Genomic DNA, 22,397 nt, shown 5'->3' on the forward strand with positions numbered 1-22,397 from the left:
TGCAGCTGCTGGGATCGAGGCAGGCTGTGCCACCCGAGGGCTGGCTGGCACCTCAGCACACTGTGATCCAGGCATCTTTTCCTGGTACAGGGAGGCAGCAGTGCATTTTACCCCTGCTGAGAAACGTGGAGACAGCAGGGTCCATGATGCATCGGTTCTGCAAGCCCTCGTGCACCGTGAGGGATGCTGTTCCCATGCAAAACCTGCCTTCGATAAAGGGACACGGAGTCTCAGTGCAAGATGCCCGCCCCAGTGCCCAGCAGAGAAAGGTGCTTCTGATTTGGTTACAGCTGATCACGTTTTAAGCGCTGTGTGTGTGGGACGTGGGGTTATGACTCATTTTATCAATACTTCGAGGACCTGATTTATTTACCCTTTTAATAAGCAGGTGGCTTAGTGCTGTTGCGAGGCCTGCTGAATCTAAACGTACTACTGGTTTTCATGAGGTGAATACGTGAAGGATTACTCCCATGAGAGCAAGATGCTTCGACAATGATTGCACTTTTTTTTTCCCTGGAAAAAGACCACGAACAACGCCTCAAATCTGAGGTTCAGCCTCTGGTATTTTCAACACATTCCTACAGTAAACATTTCACACTCGATACACAGAGCTTGCTGTTTACATGTTCCATTTAAATACAGTATCTGGAAGTTACAAACTAACTTTAAAAAAACTATAGAGCCGTTTAAAAATGTGAAGACAAGATCTAAGTCACTGCCCGTAAAACAGTAGGTTTTGATGTTACACTTACAGCAGTATTAAAGCATATGTAAAGGAAACCATATCTGTCCCAGACCTTTTCAGCCTGAAGAGAAACATACATCTGTCAGTGCATCGTTCTCCTTGACTTTACAGTGGCCCCTAAAACGATGGGATCAACGGAGAACTACAAATGGAAATCACAAGTCAAAAGCTGAAGGCATAGCAGCCGTAGGGCAAACATCACAAAGGAATAGCCATGCCAAAAAAGTTAGCACCCCTGGAAAAAAAAGACTGTAAAACTGGAAATGGATAACTAATACTCTTTAAAAACAGCAACAACAAAAAAACAGCCCCCACTGCCCCCAGCACTTCAAAACGTAGACTGGACAGACAGTCAGCCAAGTTCTGAAGTGACACTCCTGAACAAGTAACGCCAACCCAGCCGGCGATGGCAGGTGCCACAGCAGAGGCAGAGCCGGTTGCTGATAATGCGTGCAGCGTAACCTGCGAGCGTCTGGTCTCTGTGCTGTAGGACAGAGTGCTTTATTAAAAAGGGAGAGCTGCATTTTTTTAATTTGCAGAGAAATTAAAGGAGGAGTTCTACTATCACTGAAGCCAGTGGGAGTCATGAAGTTAATTAGACTTGGATGAGATTGCACCCAGCCTGATTCATCCCCTTTAATTTATTTTCCTAGGAGCAAAATCTGGTCCTGAAATGTACCTTGAGCAAAATATATACTTAGGAAAGCAATTTGAATTTTGTTTATGTTGAGAGCTGCAAACTTGCAAATCATCTTTGAAACGCAGAGGGGCCACTTGCTTTTCAGAGGGGAGAGCATCTTTCATTCAAAGGGTAAACCAAGGACATCGAGTATGATTTAAAGGACAGCAACAGCGTGACCAGGTAAGGAGAGAAGATGTACCTAACAACCTCATTTGCAGCTGACAAAAACTTTGAACAAGGCTGAATGTTGCCAGTAAGCACGTTTTGAGATCTGGTACAAGTGTTTGGGAGCGGAGCTGGACGGGGAACACGCAGAATCCTGGCTCTGTCCACAAACAGACCCATTCTGCCGAGACCTGGGCAGCAGCTCTTAGGCAAAATGCCTTTCTGACAGCAAAGCAGTAGCATTAAAAGGAAAATTATCTGCAGTAAGATGCGCAGCCAGAAGGAGCTCCCTCTCCACTGAGACTCATAAATTCAGGTATCATAAAGGACTGTAGGGGCATCTGGCTCACCCTGTGCATTTCCACCTACAGACATCCTTATTTGAAAAACCAAGCTCCTCGCAAACTTGAACGCAGATCTTAGCTCTTCCTGTTGATCAAATCAGATATGACTACTAGGTATTTTCTGTTAGCATTGTCTCCCTGGGGAATATAACGGCTTTAGTCTGCTCTCCGGCCATTAGACAGACATCCCATCCTAGCAGGAGCACGCCTGGCAAATTACAGGTATTCAGTAACGGGTATTTTGCTTTCAGAACCAACTTTTTGCAAGAATCATTAATATGTTACAGTTTCTTTTATCTTACTAACCCTTACCTTGTATTTTTTTAGAACAAATTTCCCTGCTATGTAAAAACATTCAAAATTCATCCTGCTAACAGGTATATGCTCATCAAGCACCACTTTTACCTGCAATTAGTGTTCCACTATACTTGTTCAGACAGCGTCCACATTCAAAACACCCATCCAAACCTCAAAGTTAAAAAAAAAAGGCACATAAACATTAAATATTTGTAGGAGAAACAATCTGATATAAACAAACACAGAGCTGCAACTATAAAGTACAAAAAGAAACCAAGAAACTAAGCAAAAAATGCAAAAAGCAACTCTATTTATACATGTGCAAATCAACTTGCATATATGAAATAAATGAGGTTTATATTGGCATTTTTAAACAGTGTGTATTTACCAACTTCACCTTTCAAAGGCAAGCCATAATTTTATGTTAATTTTAATAAATATGTAAATGCGTCTCTCAAGTTTTCTAATCTCGTAGGAACAAGATCTTTTGAAAAAACTAGGTCACATACAAAAATACAAAATTTTAAAACAAAGAATGTCTTGATATGAGAGATATGTTTAAAAGCTTGTAAAATGTTTTTCTATGCAACTTTTGACATTTTTTCCCATTGATCACTGGTCAACATATTCAAACGCAAGTCATGCAAAAACCTGATTTCGGAGTAAAGGAAGCTGTAAGCTCGGCTCTTGGACTGAAGCCAGTAGCACAGCCCCAGCTCTAATACCCTTAAGTGCAATACTCGGACTACATCTTTAGCCTTTAGTTAGGAAGGGAAATAGTTCTGGAATGCGGACAGAAGGCTGACCTCTATCCTGAAACGTGGATTTTTTTAATTTTTAAATTTTTTTTTTTTTTTTTTTTTAATACACATTTTACTAAATCATTCAAACTTTTAAATAGTCCCATGTGGATTTGCCGAGTGCCTGTCTGTGGGTGGATTGCCTTATGGACCAATGCACAAACAAACGCTGCTCGGGGACGGGGCAGTGCAGTATCAGCACTTCAAAGTTTATCCACTTACAGTTCTTGTATGACGTTTTCCTTTTACAGAAATCTAGACTGAAGCTGTATCTCATAAAGTAATATTTCTTCTGAAAATAGAGGTCCAGCTACTACGTTCAAAATGAATAATATGGGCCTATGAAATTACAAGCCTCGATTCTTTTTTCTTTAGGATTAAGGACTCATTCCCTATAGGTTTCAGTGGAAATAGGATCAGACCCAACTGATCCTCAAGCCAGTTCAGAGACTTTGTCCCTGGCTGAAATGCAAGCGGCATTGGTGTTTGCTGTTTCATTTTTGCCAGTATGCAGTTATTCAGTTCAGTAGATTAGAAAGAAATAGTGCTACAGCATGTAAAAAAACAACAACAACAAAAAACAGAGCTTATAATAGACTCTCCCTGCTGTGGTAAATGCAGACTTACCATTGAGCAAAGCACTAGACCAGAAAATCTTATAACAACAAAACCTTCCCCATCTATAAAAGTTTAGAGGCAAAATAAAAAGCAGAATGCCACGTGGGCCATACAGCAGTGGGCATCAAGCACATCGGTATTTACAGCAAGGAATTACACTACAGCCAGAACTACGCGGTTTGCATTCGTAAGTGCACACACACACATCTTTGTTTCTGATGTGATTCTGTGATATGTCCTTCTGAATTAAATGCCTGCCTGAAGAACCTCGGGCTGAACTAAAAGACCAATTCAGCTGTCGCCTGGACTTTCAGCACCAGGTAGAAGCATGGACTTCCTTTAATACGCAGGATTTTCCAGTTGCACAAATATGCACAGTTATTTGGGGAATATTTTATATAAATACAAAGTGAACTGTTGCACCTGCTCAGAGGCATTTCTAATCCTCCTCCCCCAGCTTTGCGAGGGCATTAAAACAACTGCAGGCTACATTTGTGCTGACTGCAGCAAGTGCTGGGATATGCTAGCAGTTAAGAGTTTTCAGACTAGTTTGTGTTTGTTTTCTTTTCATATGAAATGTTTGCCTCCCCTTAAAGGACCCCATTGCTCTGGGTTTGGAAAACTACCCTAAAATACAGCAGATTTTATCATCCTCACAACCCAGTCAGGGGTACTGCTGCTGCTCAGTATCTCCCACGGATGCTTTGTGGATGCTCAGCAAGCTCAGGATTTAGGTCCTCCGTAGTCCACAGCAGTGTTAGGGGTGGTACAGCGTGACACCCTCGGGAGTGCTGAGGCAGGAAACAAACTTGAGAAAGCTAACACTGCTTGCAGATTGAAACCTTCAGTTGGTACGTCTCTGTTCTCTGAAGAATTTATCCAAGCTTACATGGCGTTTCCCTTGATTGGTCTTTGGTAGGTGAGGAGATACATGAATGCTCACACAGACAATGAATGCCAGTTACAAGAAAAATCTGACCAGATATATCCAGAAAAGGAAAAATTAAGGTTTCTATGCTTTTCATTAGTGCTTTTCACGATTACCTGCTAATATTAACCTTTATGAAAAGACCATCATGCTGATTTGATTTTTTCCAATATGATGAGAGCACATCCGAATTTTGAACATGCAGACTATGGCTGCTTTCGAAACATACTGCAGAGTTGTTTCTCACTAACCTTAGCGTGTCACTTCCTGACTACAAATGGTGCTGTCAGGCATGCCACCTTCTGCTGAAAATAACAAAAAATCACCTCTATGAAAAGAAGATTTAACCCACTGCTTCAAATCAAGTTTGGTTTTAATTCAAACTCTTGAATTGTTTTTTTCTCATTTTGTAACTGGTGTGCCTGTTAAAAAACAAAAGACCAAAAAAGCAGAAGAAGAAAACCTTCCCCTCTAAAGAGAAAAATGATCAAAGAACCCCTAAGATTGATCAGTACTTTTCTTACCAGTTGTTTATCTCCTCTTGTCCTTCAGAAGAAGTTTCTGTTTAAAAACCTAGCTAGTTATGACAACATTTTACATTTCTACCATACAATAATTACAGTTAGCTTAGTTTAACCTTTCTATGTCATTCAGCAACACTTTTAACTACTGGAAGGCGCAGCAAACTGAGGCTCTAACGATAATATTGCTCCAAAGATGCTGAATACTTTTTGCTTCACACAGTATTTCTAGTAGACAGACTACAACAGAAGCATGGGCAAATTCCAAGGGTCACTCTCTAAAAGGGACCAGTAAACTGGGACGAGTCCGTTCGTAACACGGCAGCACGTTCTTGTAGCTGTTCCACACCGAGGAACGCCACCACCCTAGCCAGTTGTCGCGTCACCGAGGTGTGTCACGCTCTGGCAACTGCCTGTTTGCTCACTCGTGATGCTTGCTGTTCAGACTGCTGTGGTGCGGCAGCCGTGGTGCAGACAATACCTTGTCGAATACAACGTTAAAAACAAACAAACAAACAAAAAACCAAAGAACTGGGCCCAGATAACCCAACAACAGGTACAGAGCTATCTTGTGATTCCAAATTCTTGTGAATTAAGCCACTTTATAGCCATTCGAGATAAAGCAGGACCCAAAACAGTGCACCTAATAATAAATTGTAGTCCTCCCTCCCCTGCACCCACCCCCAAGCACACTTTTTTTTCAATTTTCTACTGGAATGATGTTGACATCCTTTAGCTAACCATGGTCGGGGATGTTCTAACTCATTAAAAAAAATAGAAAACACGTCACCCAAAGAACCAAAAAGGAAGTTTGATGGGTGTGGGAATTTTCTACAAACTATTCTGTGCAGTCATCTTCAAATCACTGTAGAACACGAAACTCATTTCTCTTCGCAAACAGATGAAGCAATTTGAAGAGTTACACTGCAAATGTTCTTATAAGAAAAAAAAGATCAGTTAGCTGTTTGTTATGAATCCTTCCTCTCTTAGTAGATAATTCTGCCCAGCAATGATAGCTCTGCCTGCAGCCAAAAACCTGGACAAAAGTGCAGGAAGTAATAAGTAGCTCCTCTCAAAACTACTTACATTTTGTCCTCAACTCAAAAGCAGCTCTTCTGCTGCTATAGGCAGTCTTTACAAAGCGCTACCTGTCCCTTAATATAGTCCCTGCACGGGCAGATTCTTCTATGGGTTGGGTGGGATCCAGCACAGCTGAACAGTAAGAGGTCACCTTGGAAAACGCAGTGCTTCCTTCTGCCATCAAAGGAGGGGACCAGAATATCATTCACAGACTCGATGGTGAGACACTCGATGTTATGCCTAAAAAGTGAAGCACATGATCAAAGTCGGTGGACTTTATGGGAGTTCAGTACTAAACTCACTAAAAATAAAGTAAAATACTCTATTACAGACTAAATCAAGTACCTTTAGAACTGTGTTTTTTCAGATATTACTCATTACAGCCAAAGCTGTGGAACTTTGCACCTGCTCAGCCAGGGCTGCAGTGTGCCCCAGGTTTTACAAGTCCCTTGAAACACAATCACATTTTTAGCATCCGTGATACTGCAGCACAAGCACCTTTGCTTAATGCAGGCAACCCAATGTCGAAGGGCACTGTACTGAGCGTGCAGGTAGGAGGTGGAGAGAGGAAGGCAAAGACGTAAATTTTTGGCTCTGTGCTTGTCTCGGGGCTGTACTCCTCACTGCAAAAACACACGCTAGGTGAAACAGCTCGCAGCACAGCAGTAACTTCTGCCATCCATCCACTGCTGTGAAGGACTGACTGCTGACCTCACAAGTTGCTGCTGCCAAAACCAACAGCGCTTCTCCCCCCACCTGCCCTTCTCACAGAACTCGTACACCAAGCATCGTATGTGGCAAAAAAACAGAGCAACATAAAGAGACCAAATAACATATTTGTACTTTAAGTACTTACTTAAGCAGAGCTTTGTCCTTGTTAAGATGCTGGAAGAAGGAAGGCTCACAGATGAGCTGGCTTTCCTGACAAACTTGCTTACAGGATTTTCCAGGTTCAGCGATTTTCACTTGAAGGGCACTTAACGGGGGCCACATCACCTGCCCGTGACAGAAGTCCTGCAGTGACAGACAGTATCTTGTTATGATGCATCCAGTCCCTTGGTAGCAATTTCCCCACTAGTGAAATAAGTGATTATTATCCCAAACACTCATTTTGCAGTTCATCTTCATTGTACTAAAATCACTAAGAAACGTAACAAAAAGAATTTTTAGCATGAGGGAATTACCACCTCTGATTACTTGCTGAAATGGGGTAGGGTGGAGTCATGCTTCCCAAAGAAGCTTCTTTACACCTGTACCTTGCTCGATTAATCATAAGCAACTGTAGATCCTCACTTTAATTTCACAAATCCAACCCATTTTGGCTCTCTCAGTAATACCACGAGGAAGTTGCAGAGGCCAGATACCCCGCAGGTGGGAAATGCCTCAAGTGGCCCACGTGGTGACTGCTCTGGAAAGGGTCAGGGGACTCACAGCACTGAGTAAGCTGAACTCATAGAGACTGAAAATTTCTATAAAGCAGCCAGGGTTCAAAGAGTTCGTTTGCTCTTCTGGGTGGAAGTGCTGGTCGAGGTGCTGGTCGAGGTGCTCTCCCAGCAATGAGAGAAGCTGGCTGGCAGTAACATGTGCAGTCAAGCGTCACGTGCAGCAGAAGAGGGAAGGAAGAAACAGTACCTAAACACACCTGCCAGCAAAAACTAGTACAAGTTTTTACAGTCTTGACATTTAAAGTGTGGAAAAGTAAAGATAAAAAATTAATCACTGGCCTATTGTAACATTCCTTTATACTCAGCCATCACTTTAGCGTTTGGCAGCTATCATCAAAAGGACATCGAAAGGTTTGGGCCCATTCCATCAGGGTTTGCTTTCTCCTGACAAAACTAGGAACAGGTCCCAGACTGCAACCCAAGGCTCAGAAAGGGTGGGCTACTTGAAATTTGAATGGAGCTAAGACCCCCAAACACCTACCAATTCTCAATATCAGTTCCTTGATTTTTCTCCATTTAGATTTCCTCTGCTGAAGCCGGAGGCTTTTGTACCCCTAGGTCTGACCACAAATTTAATATCCTAAATCATTTGTCAAACATTTGATAGCACGTAGCAGATGTTCACAGTTAGACCTTATCAGTCCACATTCTGTGAATATTATTCTCATAAACACTCCGTACAACCACAGTAAGTGAACCACTAGGTTGTACAGCTGCGTTATCTGCACAATAGCACTTTGATGAAGCAAAGTAGTATGATACGTGTGTATACCATCTAAATATAAGTGTCAGTTTACGCTTCAGGCATAAATTGAGAAGCAGAAGATCAGAGAAAACACTGATTTTTCATAAAGTCACACTGCAAATGAATTAATTCTTTAGTCATACACATTTTCATTATTAGGTGTCATTGATCTGTTTGGTTTAGTGCATTCTATAGCAAAGGAATAAACTTTCATATTTGAAAAAAACCAACGAGTAATTTGAGAGGGTACTTGTGGCAGAATAATATTAATAGCATCTACAGAAAGCAGGTTCACAACAGATGGTCAATGGTATTTTTTAATGAAGCTGCTCATGAAGGTTGCTTTGTTATTTGGACTTCGGTGCTCTGCTTAGTCTGCACTTCTATAAATCAACATTTAAATATTAGATGCAGGAGGAATCTATCTGGGTTCCAAATCCAACCCAACACTGTAACACTGGATGGGATTGCCAGCTATTGTGGGCAGAAGACAAAGTTATTCAGACAGGGAAATCACCTGTGAGGCTTCACCATTTGCTGTGGACTTCAGTTTTTAATATTTCTTAGCAAAAACGCCAAGCCTCGCATTTCTGGTCCGTAGCTCGGTGGGAAGGCTTCCCCAGCACACGCTGCCTGTAAGCACATCTCAGGACATGGCCTCCGCATGCAGCAGCACACACACGGCCGTGCTGCACTTCGCTATCACTGTCTGGTTTCCTTATCAACCACTGCAGGCAACCTAAGTCTGGTAACCACCCCAGTCTATCTTGCCCTGGGATCCTACACACATAAGGGTTAAATTAAGAAAAGATGCTATGCAAAACCAGAAGTTAAGGTTCACCACAGGCTGGGTTTATACGCGTTCCACCTATAACCACAATTTTAAGGTGAGGCACTTAGCCCACTTAATAAGTTGCTGCTGACGAAGGAGGATGCTGTTCTGTCTGCCTTCAACCCCAAACTCTTTAAAACAAAGTCTTAACTTTTTTTTTGCTTCATCTGACATGGCAGGCACAGTGCTAAGTACATACAGCTAGTAATGGTACTTGAGCATCCTGGTGGCTGTGAAATAATAACAGTTTTTGACAGTTAGTCAAAGCAACGAACAAAATGATACTGCTGTATTTATTTCTGAGGGCCTTGCAGTAAAGGCCAGGGCTTAGTCCTCAGGAGAAGTGTAGAGGGGAAAGAAACAGTTTTGCCCCAAAGATGCTCTCTCTAAATTGACTCTGTCTTCATTGTATGGAGCTCCATTTCTTCCTTAGTGACCAAAAATCTCATTTACAGCTAACTCCGAAGAATCAACAGCAGCAGAGGTATTTCTACAGGCTATGGCATCAGCACAGCAGCAAAAAGCATCGAAGTGTTTATTGGCAGGAAGTTGGAAGTAGCCACGTTATGTTAACTGAACTTCTGATCTGAAGCCATGTTATTCTTTACTACTGCCTGTAACACTGTCATCTTCAGAAATAAAGGTACGGGAGCCCATCCGGTGCTTTTGAAAGAAACTCTGGAAATTAATTGGCATAATAGAGATATAGGTTATTCTTATCACTCTCCTGCAGCAGCCAGGACAAAAGGGAAAAGTTGGCATTGGCAACAGATCTGGTTTTGGCAGGAGACCAAGCAAACACACCACAAAATTATCTCTATATTTATGTGACGCTTCATGATCCAGAGGTATTTTTGTGTGTACACACCAACAATGCCAGCTGTAAAAGCGGCCACATACATGCTGAAAAATTACTTTGCCTGTCTGCTTCGATACAATACCAGAAGAAGGAAGGTTCTTTGTATAAATGTGTATATACAGTTATATAATAATTTAAAAAGCTCCTGTAAATCCTGAAATACAAACAAGTATATCCATTTTTTGCAATGGCAAATCAGACATTCATGGACGAATCAGAACCCAGTGCCAAACCGAAATGCCAAATGAATATTTTAGTAGCCAGCACTCTATCTTAATTGCTCGACATCCTCTGCATACATGAAAAATCCCAGTGGTGTGGTGCCTGGTAGGAGCTTTACAAGCCAAGTCCACAGAAGTGAATGTCCCCATACCGGCAGACCTCCACTGGAACCTCAGCTGAGCAAGCAACTGCCCAGCCAAAGACTGCACAGTTAAGTTCATTTCTACTTGACAGCAGCAGCTTTCAAGAAGCTTTAGGACTGAGGAGGTCTTCGCTTTCCAACATCAAGATTTGCCCACAATAGAAGTACAGAAGTTCATACCTGTCTTTCAATAAATGCGTTCATCCTCTGAAGCATTCCCTCACATGTAAATTCGTAGGGCAAATAGGGGTCAATCTGTTGAAACAGTGTTAAGGTTAGAGATTTTTTGTTCAAATCGACTTCGTGGGGCACTGTGGTAGCAGCTCGTATTCCAAATACTACATTACAGAAGCAAAAAGAAATGAAACTATACTCCTTAACAAACCACAATTGTACAGTGTCATCAGCAGCTTGAGCTGATTTTTGCTCCGTTGTAATGGCTATAAAGTTGCTCAGTGACTATCTTTAAGGAGATGTCAAATGCTGGAACTTCAGGGTTTATTGCAAAGTAATAGATATAAAACTACCCTGAGATCCTTCTGGATACACTAGAGCTCCTGTTTTAACTAATTTTCAGCTCTAGAGCTGAAGTGAAAAACCAAAACATTGAGACAAAAAAGAATGTGATACCTTTGAACATGCTGTCAACATTTTTTCAAACTTTTTTTCTTTTGAAAGTGCCCTGATTAGAATCCCATGCTGCAAGTACGTAGGCACTTCAGTGGCAGTTATGTTGTTGCTACAAAATCAGTCAAAATAGTTAAGCATGTACTTGGACAGCCTGCACTGCTCTAAGAATCAACAAGGAAACCTCACTGAATGCACAGAAAATATGTACTGCTTTACAAAATACATACAAAATTCATATTTCTTTCCAAATTCACTTTTTTTTTTTTTTAAAAATCCGACTTATCTAGTACAAAATCATGATAACCAGATACCATAGGGTTGGAATGACAACATTTTTCCCCCAATAAGCTACAAAGCGCAGCACCCTAATTAGACTAACATTACAAAGCAGTCTATGTATGTTCCATGATACACTCTCAGGCGTTGATTACAAATCGAGAATGTATTTCTCACCTTTTGATTCAAAATTGATTTCACAGCCCTCTCAACTTCAGAAAGATCATTGATGTCCACAGTCCAGACATGGGGCTTCCCAATGTAAACTTCCGCATAGGGATGCTGAGATGTTAACTGAAAAGAAGAAATGACATTGGTAAAAATTACATATCCTGCCCTCTCTCCCTTCACCACTTAACAGATAAGATGTGCTAGACTAACCCAAGGGTTCTGCTAGAACTGAGCAGTCAACTTCATTCCTTCTGAGTTATCTTTCAGATTTTTTTGTGGCCTGTGACCGCCTCCCAGAGCTGTCATTCCTGTCCTGTCCCACCTTCAGACTGTACCCTTGCTCCATCTCCCCAAATTTCAAGCAATTGCAAGCTTCCATGAGTAGCAGCGTATAAACGACCATTTCTATCGCTTCGGATGAGCTCTGACTCTCGCTGCTGCTACTGCAAGCGTGATCTGACCTCAATAAGTGTTAACTGCCTTTTGTTCACCCCTTTGTCAGAAAACAATTTCAATACATACTCAGGTAGGTAACTGACAAAAGCGCTATCAGAGATTGCTTGTTGGATACTTCAGAACGAGCAGGACGGCACTGAGTAAATTTTGTGACAGGTTCATGGAAGTAAAATGAACACACAAGTGAACACGCTGAAGGGAAGTAAAAGCTGCAGAAGAGAGGGGAATGTTTCACACTGGCCTCAGAAGAAAACTATTTTTATAATAAACACAAAGAGAAAACTGCAGGATAGATTAGTCATAGACAATTTTGTACACCTGCCTCTTTATGCACGATGCTAAAAAAAATACACCATACTTGCTCTCTTGCTTTAGTGACTGCAAGAAACTAAATTTGCAAATTTGCCCATTGCATTTAGTTTGTGGACAAAAGAAACCAGTCTTACAATCATACACGGGATCACAAGAAACATCTCTATTGTGCCTTTAAAAATATGAATACAGACAGCATTGTAAATTCCACAAAGCTTTCGGCATTAGGCTTCAGACCACCCTTTCTCTACCACCTCGGCCAGACCTGACCTGGACAACGAACAGCTGCGCTTCTCGGGCCAGTCACTGCTCACGTACCGAGAACAGCCAGCAACAGGTTCTATTGCACAAGTTATTCTGCACCTACTCTCTCAGAAAGTATTATTTCTTAATACTGAAGTGATTTAATGAGCTGAGGCGTAATGTTTCGTGTGTTCAGGAGATTTTTCTCCTGGCTATGGCAAAAGCCCCTAAGGGTTCTCATAAATGCATTTGGAATTTCTAACTGAAAGTCTCTTTTCTTCCTAAAAGCAGAAAATAATTTCTCTAGGGAAAGAAACCGCACCCACCAAACACATTTCGACTAGATTTAGCATACAGCGTTTTATCTCCCCCTTTTTTGGCCCTTCCCAGCTTTCATACAGAGTTTTCACTAGCGGACCCCATCTCGGGAGTAGAAGGGAACCAGGCCACCTCCTGCCCCAGACCCACCAAATAAATCCTACCTGAACAAGAGACACAGTGACTCACAATGGTTCCCGCACTGTGCTAAAAACAGACCTTATCTTCAAATTGGTCTATGAATAATCAATTAATTTGCAGAATTACACAAGCTTTTGTTTTCCTTTAATACCTAAAAACACTGGCAGAGGTATTGTATTGTAAGGACTTCCTTAATTCCTAGGAACCAGCACCAGGGTAAGAGGTGATAGGATCTAAAGGTAGCCGTGGAAACCAGTTCCAGCAAAGGCTGCGCTTATGATAGATCAGCTACGCACGTGAACGGAGCCACGTTTGTGATGAACGTTCATTATAGTGTTTTGCACTAGAGCTGCCAACAGGGATTACTTTTCTGTGCGGTCAGGCGCACGGCATTTCTGTTTGAGCTGACAGAAGCCAGCAGGATTTAGCACGGCGCTCCCTGCGCTAGGATTCCTGCTGGGCTGGGTGGGTCCTGATGATTTACTGGGGCTGGCTGGTTCCAGTGTCTGGGCACACAACAACTGGAAAAAGAGACACACCGCTGAGCAACTCACGGAAGGAAAGCTTTGAAAGGTGCCAAGGAGAAAGAGAAGGTTTAAATGGACTTCTCCTTACTGCGATCTCCTTCGTTAGCAATGGGAACTGTGAGCAGGGGTCAGTTTGGACTCCGTGTCCTGTACCTGCTGAGTGTGTAATGAGATGAACGATAACCACAGCTCTGGCACACAAAATCGTAAGCAACCTATGTTCATGGTTTTAAACGGGAAGCTGTCTTATGCTCATCAGATAGCTGGTGCTGCTAAGTGCACAGTTCATAAAGCCAAAGTGCAACTTCACCTGGGGAACACTGCTGTGCATGCTTCACATCACCCAAGTGTTACCACAGAGCTGTCCTTTAGACAAGCACAGAAAGGAAATACATACACACTCTGTTGAAGAACGGCCACAAGTAAAAGCGTTCATGTCAGAAAGGGCTACGTGACTATTAAATATTTCTAAGTGTTGTAGGCTGAATTTTACCTACACCAAAGAAGAAAAATCTGATGCTGAACATCACTGCCAGCATGAGGAGCTGGCTTCCTTAGCATTGTTTTTCCCTTAACAGAGTCTTAACACCCTGGCTGTTTTGAAACCTTGAGGTTTGGTTTTCCTGTTCTCTTGAAAAGTCAGTTCTCCAAATTTATTCAGTGTTCAACTACAAACGCAGCGGGTTGTTAGCATTAATACCAGCGCTCAACAGTGCCTTGAGCAGATCTTTTCTGAAGGAAAAAAACACACATACAACAACCCAGAAATGCTATTTTATAATTTACTTAAACACCAATTCAATTCCTGAAAAGTATACAGTAATGTTTCCTCAGCTAAACAAAAAACTTTCAAATGATGCATCAGCATCACAGGACACAGAATCATAGAACCACCTAGGTTGGAAAAGTCCTTGCTCTAAGACCAAGCCCAACCATTAACCTACCACTGCCAAGTCTACCACTGGGCCATGTCCCTAAGCACCACATCTACACCTCTTCCCAAATGCCTCCAGAGATGGTGACCTGTTCAGGTCAGAAGATCAGGTGTCCTAATGAAATTCCTGTTTATGGTCTCTCAACAAACATTAGCAGAATGCACAGACACAGAGGTAAAGCTTTACAGTATGTGAATGAAAATTTTTGATTATGCTTTAAAAATAAGGACTGACAATCCCATCGTTGGCTAAGGAAAGTGACAGTTGTACACTTTTTGTGATGAATGGTGAACATGTACGTGACTTTTCCTATACTATGTATTAAAAAGAAATTCACAATAATTTTCCACAAAGAAATTACCAATATTAACAAAGCTTACCTCTCGGAGTGTAGGCTTGCCTTTGAAAAATTCTGTGTTTTTGCTACTTTTTGGTGGATTAAATCTTAAATTCAGAAAAGCACATCCATTAGCAATAGCCTCTAAAGGAGCAGGCCCTTCATATGGAAATCCAAGACCAACAAAGAGCTGAAAAACAGAAAACATAGACCATCTTAATCTTTGTTCTTTACAAAAATCAAAAGCTAAGAACTAACATAAAAGAAACAATAACACATTCAAAATGTACAAGCCTAAAAAATGTAACATTAAGAAGAAAACTTGAGGGATCCAGTGGCTCACTCCTCATACCCAAGCAGTACTGGAATGTCTTGTCAAACATCTGACCAAAATCTTCTGTAATGAGCTGAAGTGTTTTCTCATGTGGCTGAGGCAACAACAGACCTTTTCATTTTTTTGTGGGGAAAAAAGTCCTTTGGTGGTTTGATCAGTGTTCACACGAAGCTGCTGGGCTCTCTGGCAGGTCCAGGTTTTACAGCACTAACCTCCCTGAACAGCTACACTACTGTCTTCCCCCTCTCCCCCACATCAGCCAACTTGCTGGCTTTGCCAGTACGACCATGCTCCTGCCAGACTGATTAAGTCTAATTAAAACGGTAGATGGCAGCAAACAGCAGCTGAAGACGCTGTAAGTAGTCAGCAAGGGCTTACATAGGCTTCGGTGGATTCAGTGCCCCCAAGGCAAATGGAAGGAGAAAAAATGCACCGCAAAGCTCTTCTTGTTGTCAGCTGAGATCACAGGCGCTCCTAAAAGGCAGTGTTTTTCCTCAACGCAAAGAAATGTAATATTTTGTCAGTGGCACAGCATTTATTAAGATCTTGACCCTGTTCTTGGCCTAGCATGATTAAACCCCCTGAATTAAATATTTTTATTTGGAAGTCTGCGGATAATGGGAGATGAAAAGCTCTGGTATCAGCAAGTTCTCAGCACCGCTGAATGACTTCACGTACATGCATGCACTTATATAGCTGCCCATTTTTTCAAAACAAAAAGGAATCTTCGTAACTATTAGAATCAAGTATTCATAACTTAGAACCATTCAAATTATACTATTCTACATTACGTTTTCTGCAACGCGGCAGTGAATCCGAGTAACAGGACATTCACAACCGAAGGCCCCTTCCAGGAGCCAACCGCGGCATTGATGCACGTCGGGCTGGGCACAGGCACTGCAGCCTCACTCCTCTGACCCATGACAACAGTTCAAATTCCAAGTTGGCTGGCTAAAAAGAAAGTTAACACCTCTCACCTCGTTTGAGAACATGCAATTTTCACTGCACGGAACTGAATACTGGTCTTTCAGTTTCCAATTTTCAGGTTAAAAAAAAGTCACCCACTTGCAAAATGTTTCTCAGCTATATTGCTGAGAAATCTTGCAGGAAACTCTCCAGTGGCTGACAAAAACAGATCTGAAAGCCTAGCTCCACTAAAGCTAGATTATGTAAATTTGGGTTTTATATATGGCATAAGATATATTACCTTTCTGTCAGAAAAAAGAGTTACATACTGACTTTCACCTCAAGAGGCTTAATTTAAAGGAACTCCAGTTTCCTGAAAATAATGGATTACAGACATGAAACCATTTCATGCAATCTGCACACAGGATGTTATTATTGTCATTATTATTATTATTATTATTATTATTTTTTAACTACTCCCTAGTTCAAGCAGACAACCAGATGAGAACCAGCAATTAAAACCACCTGAAGCATCAATTCTCCCATGATCCTGTGTTTGCCTGTTATGTAGAGAAGGCTGGTTTGTTTGCTTCGTCTTCCACTTTTTTAATAAACTGCTGCTGTGCACTGCTGAACAGTTTTGTGTCTGACTGGTCCGTTTATTTAGGAGGAAGCTCCATGGGGAAAGAAACATGTTTTTATGTTTTGACAGCATAGAGCACACTGTCAACACTTAATCTATAATAAATAGCCTACCACCTGTTTCACATCCATTTTCAAACCTTACTTCTAAGCAGCACCACACCTTTGAAGAAATAAAGAAGGATGCTCCTCATGGCTAGGATGCTGGGTCTGTGTGTGCTGCCTGCCGGCCCCGAGTCCAAGGTTGCTGCTGCTTGCAGTCCCCAGCTCCTACTTGCAGCCCTCCAACGTCTTCTATTACTCTCCATCACATCACCTTCATCAGCTCAGCTGAGACCCCCAAACTGAATCTCCACCCTGCTCCTGAAAACTGGCCTTATTAAAGTTCCTTGGTAAGTATTGTTGTACGGGAAAAAGATCAAAACTGAGGACTATCTTAATTGCCCCAAGAAAGCCACATTCATTAGGATTCAAAAGGCAAGCATTAGAGAACTCAGATCCTTTCTATAGCTCATTGGCATGACACTCTAATTTGCTAATCCTTTGAATTATATGCAACTTGTTACTTCCCGAAAGGCTAAAACAATCCCTCAAGGTACTTCCTAAAGGTATGTAACAGAAATGCTGCAAGTCGCTAATTGAAAAAGAAGGAAAAAAAATACAGTAGAAACAACAAAGACTAAAAATGGACAACTGCTTTCAGCTACCAGCGAAATACCATCCATCCTCAGTACAGATAAGGCCGGGTGGAAGAGAAGGCTCCCTCCCCGAGAAATGGCAGATTAGGAACAGACTGCGTTTCCACTGTTTTGTGACATAAATGCCCTCTGCTGCCTCCACATAAGGATCCCTCTACATAAGGCTCCTGACCACAGCTTCCAGGGTGCTCTCTTACCAGGTGCTGCGCCTGATAACACAGCCTACAGAGGACAGGCACCTTCACCCTGCACCTGGAGGTCCGTAACGCAAAAATTCCAGTCCAGGTTGATAACGTAGCTGTGGGTACACGACATTCAGGAACAGCCCTGACCTTGCTTTATTAGCTGGAGCCAAATTACTAGGCAGAGTGGAATTCCTTTGTACTCCACTGGTAGGTTGGTTCTTGAAAGCATTTTATTCTGTGTGAGCGTTTTTCTGAACTTTAAAATGTTTTTGAAAGCCACGCTGTTATTATTAACACAGCGCTTTCAGTGGGCACATGCCACAGCAGGTGGTGTATGCTTATGCCACATAACAAGATGGTTGTCAGGAGGAGTTTATAAAAGTATATCTATGGGAGATAACAGCAGAAAAATACAGATGTAAAAAGATCATTAGCATCAGGGTGGTTTTGTCTTTTTGCCTTCTGCGTGTATGTTTTAAAACCACTTCCCTGTCTGCAAGGTCTGCTACCCAGCCGTACTGTAGGGCTGCATAAATCAAAACCAGGGTCTCACTTGCCCAAGTGAAATAAATAAAGCAGGTGTTGAAACCTTTCAGCAGGAGTACCTTGGTTTTCTTAAGAAAGGCTCCTGAGGAACCTTTTCTGCTGCCTTTCCAGTGAACTGAATCCCTGTTAGGAAATTTCAGGCTCTGGAGCTGGCCAGCAAGCACCACATCAGCCGAGGCGCCAATTGTCCGATTACAATGCTGGCATTCTCTTCATGGTGTAGTAGCTCAATGGAAACTTCCCTGACATGACATCCAACTTGACGAGCGCTTTACAACCACTCCCATGAAAAAGCAGATTTACAAAAAAAAAAATATGTATTCTGTATTCTTTAGAACCAATGACTTTCAGTTGACACTAAGCAATTTATTCACGAAATTTACAGCAACAAATTGGACCATTATTAAAATGAGTACTTGAAGGAATAGTCTCTCATTTATGGGCAAAAGAATAAAATGAGGAATGGATGTTGCAACTGTATAGGCCTGAATAGCTCAATATTTAAGAGAAATATTTCATATTCCAGAGACTGAGTGCTATACTTCCATAAACAGGAGTGTTTATCTTTTCCTCTCCCCATTTTAATTTTAGTGCACTTCATTTAATTTATTCTGTTGGGCTGGCGGGTTTATCATCACTTTTGTATGCCTACTTACTGAACTACTTTATATATTTTCTTCCGAACAACAGAAAGAGAAGGGCAACAAAGACTATTGTTAACTACCTTGATATATTTTCCTCAAGAATATAAAATGCTTTCTGAAAAAGTCGATCCTTTTGAGATTGAAACTCCTTTAGAATAGATTCACTAGTTAAACGTCTATGCAACTGTTTTTGTGAAGTGTGTGAAAGTAGAAAGTATATTACATCCTAAAAGGCAATATAAAAAAAAAGTAAAAGTTCATTTTCCTATTTAAGCTTATCCAACGTTGCAGCAGGAATTTTCCCAAACCGCCTCAACAGGGTACTGGTCCCACTTTTATGAATCACCATTCAGAAAATGTAAAATTCATTTAATAGAAGAACCTGGATTCCCTCAAAAATTCACAGTGACTGGAAGCAGAAAGTTGCATCTGAAACTTTCTCTAAAGGAGGAGCGTTCTTCAATTCAGTACTGGTTCTTCCAAGCCAGCCTGGTCCAACTCCTCCAGCTGCCCACTTGGCTGGAAGTCAGCTAAGTTGGCAGGAAGGCTGCCAGCTTGCCTACCCTATTTTCCTCTGACATGATGAATGGCTCTCCACCTTCTCATCAGGAACTGTTGGCATCTCCACTTTTTGTCACGCACTGCACAGCTGAGCTAGCCATGATGAATCTCAAACAGCCCCCTCCTGCTTGAAAAGCATACTTATTCTGAAATACATTGCTTTGTAATGTACTCTAGAAGAAAACCACAGCTGCATGTTTTTGAGAATAACTGCGTCCCGTACCAACTACTTTAGGGACCAAATTTGGGGATTGCAAAGCTCCGATCAAGAATCATGACTGTTACCTATTGGTATTTTGCTGTCTAAGGGCAAAATGAGGCAGTGGAAAGTAAGTTGACAGGTGCAAGTTCCTTTAGCTGGGTGACTTGTTTAAAAGAACAGTAAGTTTTCAAAGAATTTTCCTCAATGTTAGGAGAAAAAAAAAAATCCAACAACACAACAATTGTATAGAAAATCATTAAAATGCCTGCAGGGCTCTGAAAACACTACAGCTTGGATCCACACTTCTCACAGAAATAATAGTTTGTGAAGAATAAGGAACTTGCTGAGCACAGGAGTGCTTCACTGTCACAAGCTAGTATCTTCCATTCAGTCTTGCAATCACTAGTCAAAGCATGGAGTAAAGCTAGTCTCATCACTTCCTGTCATAAAACCCTGTGTAAACTGCATAGCATGCATTAACTTCGATTTGTCCTAAATTGTCATTATGTTGCATCCTAGTGTACTCAAATATAACTAGTATTATGAACTGTTCTTTGTAAATTTGGACTTCAGCAACTAAATAAGAAGCTCATTAGCTTATTTTACTATTTTGGTGAACAGAGTGCAGTTTTTTCCAGAAAGAAGTCATTGTTTGTACTTGGGGTTATTACTATGTCAATATTCTACCCACGTTAGTACTATGATTAACACAGTGATTTCAGACTCCATGAAGGTGAAAGCTGTGTAATCTCAGTATTATCTATGATGAAAGTAAATGTTGACTTTTTAATCTGCAACATTATGTGTATCTGTATGCATCAAGTACATACACCCAGTGGTTGCCTTTAAAAAGTCATAATTTGCCAACAGCTGTCACGCAGAGATGTCAAATTACCATCATTTTCCCAAATATTTCAAAAAGGAGATCTCTACAGTTGTGTGGGAAGACTGGAGAAGTACTTGCTTTTTCTTTTCTTATTTAATAGATTCTTTCAGTAAAAGTGCACAGCAAGAAACCATCAGCAATGGAGAGTAAGTTCCATATATTTTTGCTAATTTTAAACATGACCCATTTATTTCAGCAACTGAAAGTTAAATGTTCTACTTAAAGGTAGTCTACTAAAGCATTTTAATGTTGTAAAGTGTTCCACAAAGATTATGGGAATGGCACTGAAAATCCAACAAAGCGTTCTGATTTCCTGGACAAAAAATTATTTATTTAAATTTATACACTGTCCTTTATCTTGAGCTCCCTTGACTACAGGGCCACAGGCAAAACATACCACAAAAAGCACACACTTTTTTTTCTCTCTTTCTGTCTCTGCACAACTAGAACAGAGGAAGACAGAGGAAGGAACTGAATCAAGCATGAAGTGCTTGCCTTTTTTCTTTTCTGCCCTAGAGAGTAGGATTAGTCTAGGTTAAAGTCATTGGTAGGGCAGAGCAACCATTTCTATTGCATGTCTTTTGGATAATGCTTAACTTTCACATTACAGATCTAAAACTATACTCTCAGCTGATAATCTTGAGCTGAACACCACATTTAGGAAAATGAAAAATGCGTTTATCCATGTTTTTCAAGCTGGTTGTTAAGCATCTCTCTTAGACTGTAGGTTGTGGTCCCAATTTTCTAGGAACAGCTGTCAATCCACAAAACATGGACATGATGAAAAATGTATTCTTAGCATACAGAAGACAGTTAAATCTCCTTTTTATTGGTCATTTATTTTTCCAGTACTTTAAAATTAGGAGCGCAATCGTAGGAGGTGAGATGCATGTATTTCAGATACTGTCTATCTTTAGCTATTTTTGCCATTTCTCCTTCTTTACAAACTTACCTTGGTTTCTCTCAGCAGAAACTGCAAATCCCGCCCACTGAGTATACCATGGTTTTTTACGTAGCCAGGAATATACATTGTGCTTGTCCCATGAACAGTTCCATGGACTTCCATATAGGTGTGAATGACGTCCAGATAAGCCTTCTTATCCTGCAACAGCAACAATAAAATATTTTACACATTTCAAGCATAAGTCTTCAGTCAGAGCTGGTTTTGTCTCTTGGACCACAGAAGCTAGAAAGGGAGGAAGCTTCTTATTCTTATATTGTTTTTACATGATTCCTTACATGATGGTTCTTATATTTTTTTACATGGGTCCTACAATATCTGATATTTCATACATCATTAATTTTCTTTGTTACTAGTTTGGAAGAAAACTGCAGCTTTTTTGTTTCATAGTATATGTATAAATAAATATCAAGCTCCTATTAATTTCCAACTGGACCAAAAATAGGTCACCACATAGCTGCATTCTTAGCGCTGTCTAAACAATACTTGTCCTAAAAGGAGGAATAAAAGAGAAATATCAAATTGTCATTCTGCTTTAGTCACAGATGCAACAAAATTCATTATTGTTCATCATCTTTGTGAAGAAAAGGGTGAATTTCACCTGGTAAGCTGCACTCTTGCCAAGTGAAAACACATTCTTATCTAAGTACGTGGGATCTGAATCACAAGATACCTCCAAATATCCCAATTACCTAAAGTTTTAAAAGCATTTTGGAAAAGACCCAGAGTAACTGTTCTATATTGTTGCAATAATCAAAACAAAAAACCCACAAGAAAACAGTACACCACCCTAGTTTGCAAACAAGAATTACTTTAATTTTCAATGCCATATGTTTTTGAGTTTTAAAGACTACTACCATTCCAAAAGCAATTAGCTAAAGACTGTATTTACAGCCAGTATGCAGCACAGATCAGAGACTTTCCCTCAATATTTGCACATAGTCTTAGTAATAACTCTGAAATCAGGCAACAAGTTTCTGTACTTCTTGGCAGCAAGGGAGTTTTTAAGAACTCTACTTCAAATCACTATTTTTGTCATGTAAATTCTGTACACTGTTCTG

At 40.9% G+C, this 22,397-nt stretch overlaps 1 protein-coding gene across 3 annotated transcripts in view; it reads right to left on the reverse strand.

The window, feature by feature from the left end:
- Positions 1-3,075: 3,075 nt before the first annotated feature.
- Positions 3,076-22,397, reverse strand: part of MGAT5 (alpha-1,6-mannosylglycoprotein 6-beta-N-acetylglucosaminyltransferase) — a 115,309-nt gene continuing 95,987 nt past the window's right edge. For all 3 annotated transcript variants that reach the window (XM_083841303.1, XM_083841304.1, XM_083841305.1), the window contains exons 12-17: positions 21,328-21,477; positions 14,815-14,961; positions 11,509-11,625; positions 10,606-10,680; positions 7,037-7,194; positions 3,076-6,420 (exon numbers count right to left, since the gene is read on the reverse strand). In XM_083841303.1, the coding sequence (XP_083697429.1) occupies positions 6,222-6,420; positions 7,037-7,194; positions 10,606-10,680; positions 11,509-11,625; positions 14,815-14,961; positions 21,328-21,477 (846 nt within the window). In that variant the 3' untranslated portion in view covers positions 3,076-6,221. The remainder of the gene's footprint in view (positions 6,421-7,036; positions 7,195-10,605; positions 10,681-11,508; positions 11,626-14,814; positions 14,962-21,327; positions 21,478-22,397) is intronic.

This window comes from Anser anser, assembly GCF_964211835.1.
Source record: "Anser anser genome assembly, chromosome: 6".
Taxonomy (NCBI): Eukaryota; Metazoa; Chordata; class Aves; order Anseriformes; family Anatidae; genus Anser; species Anser anser.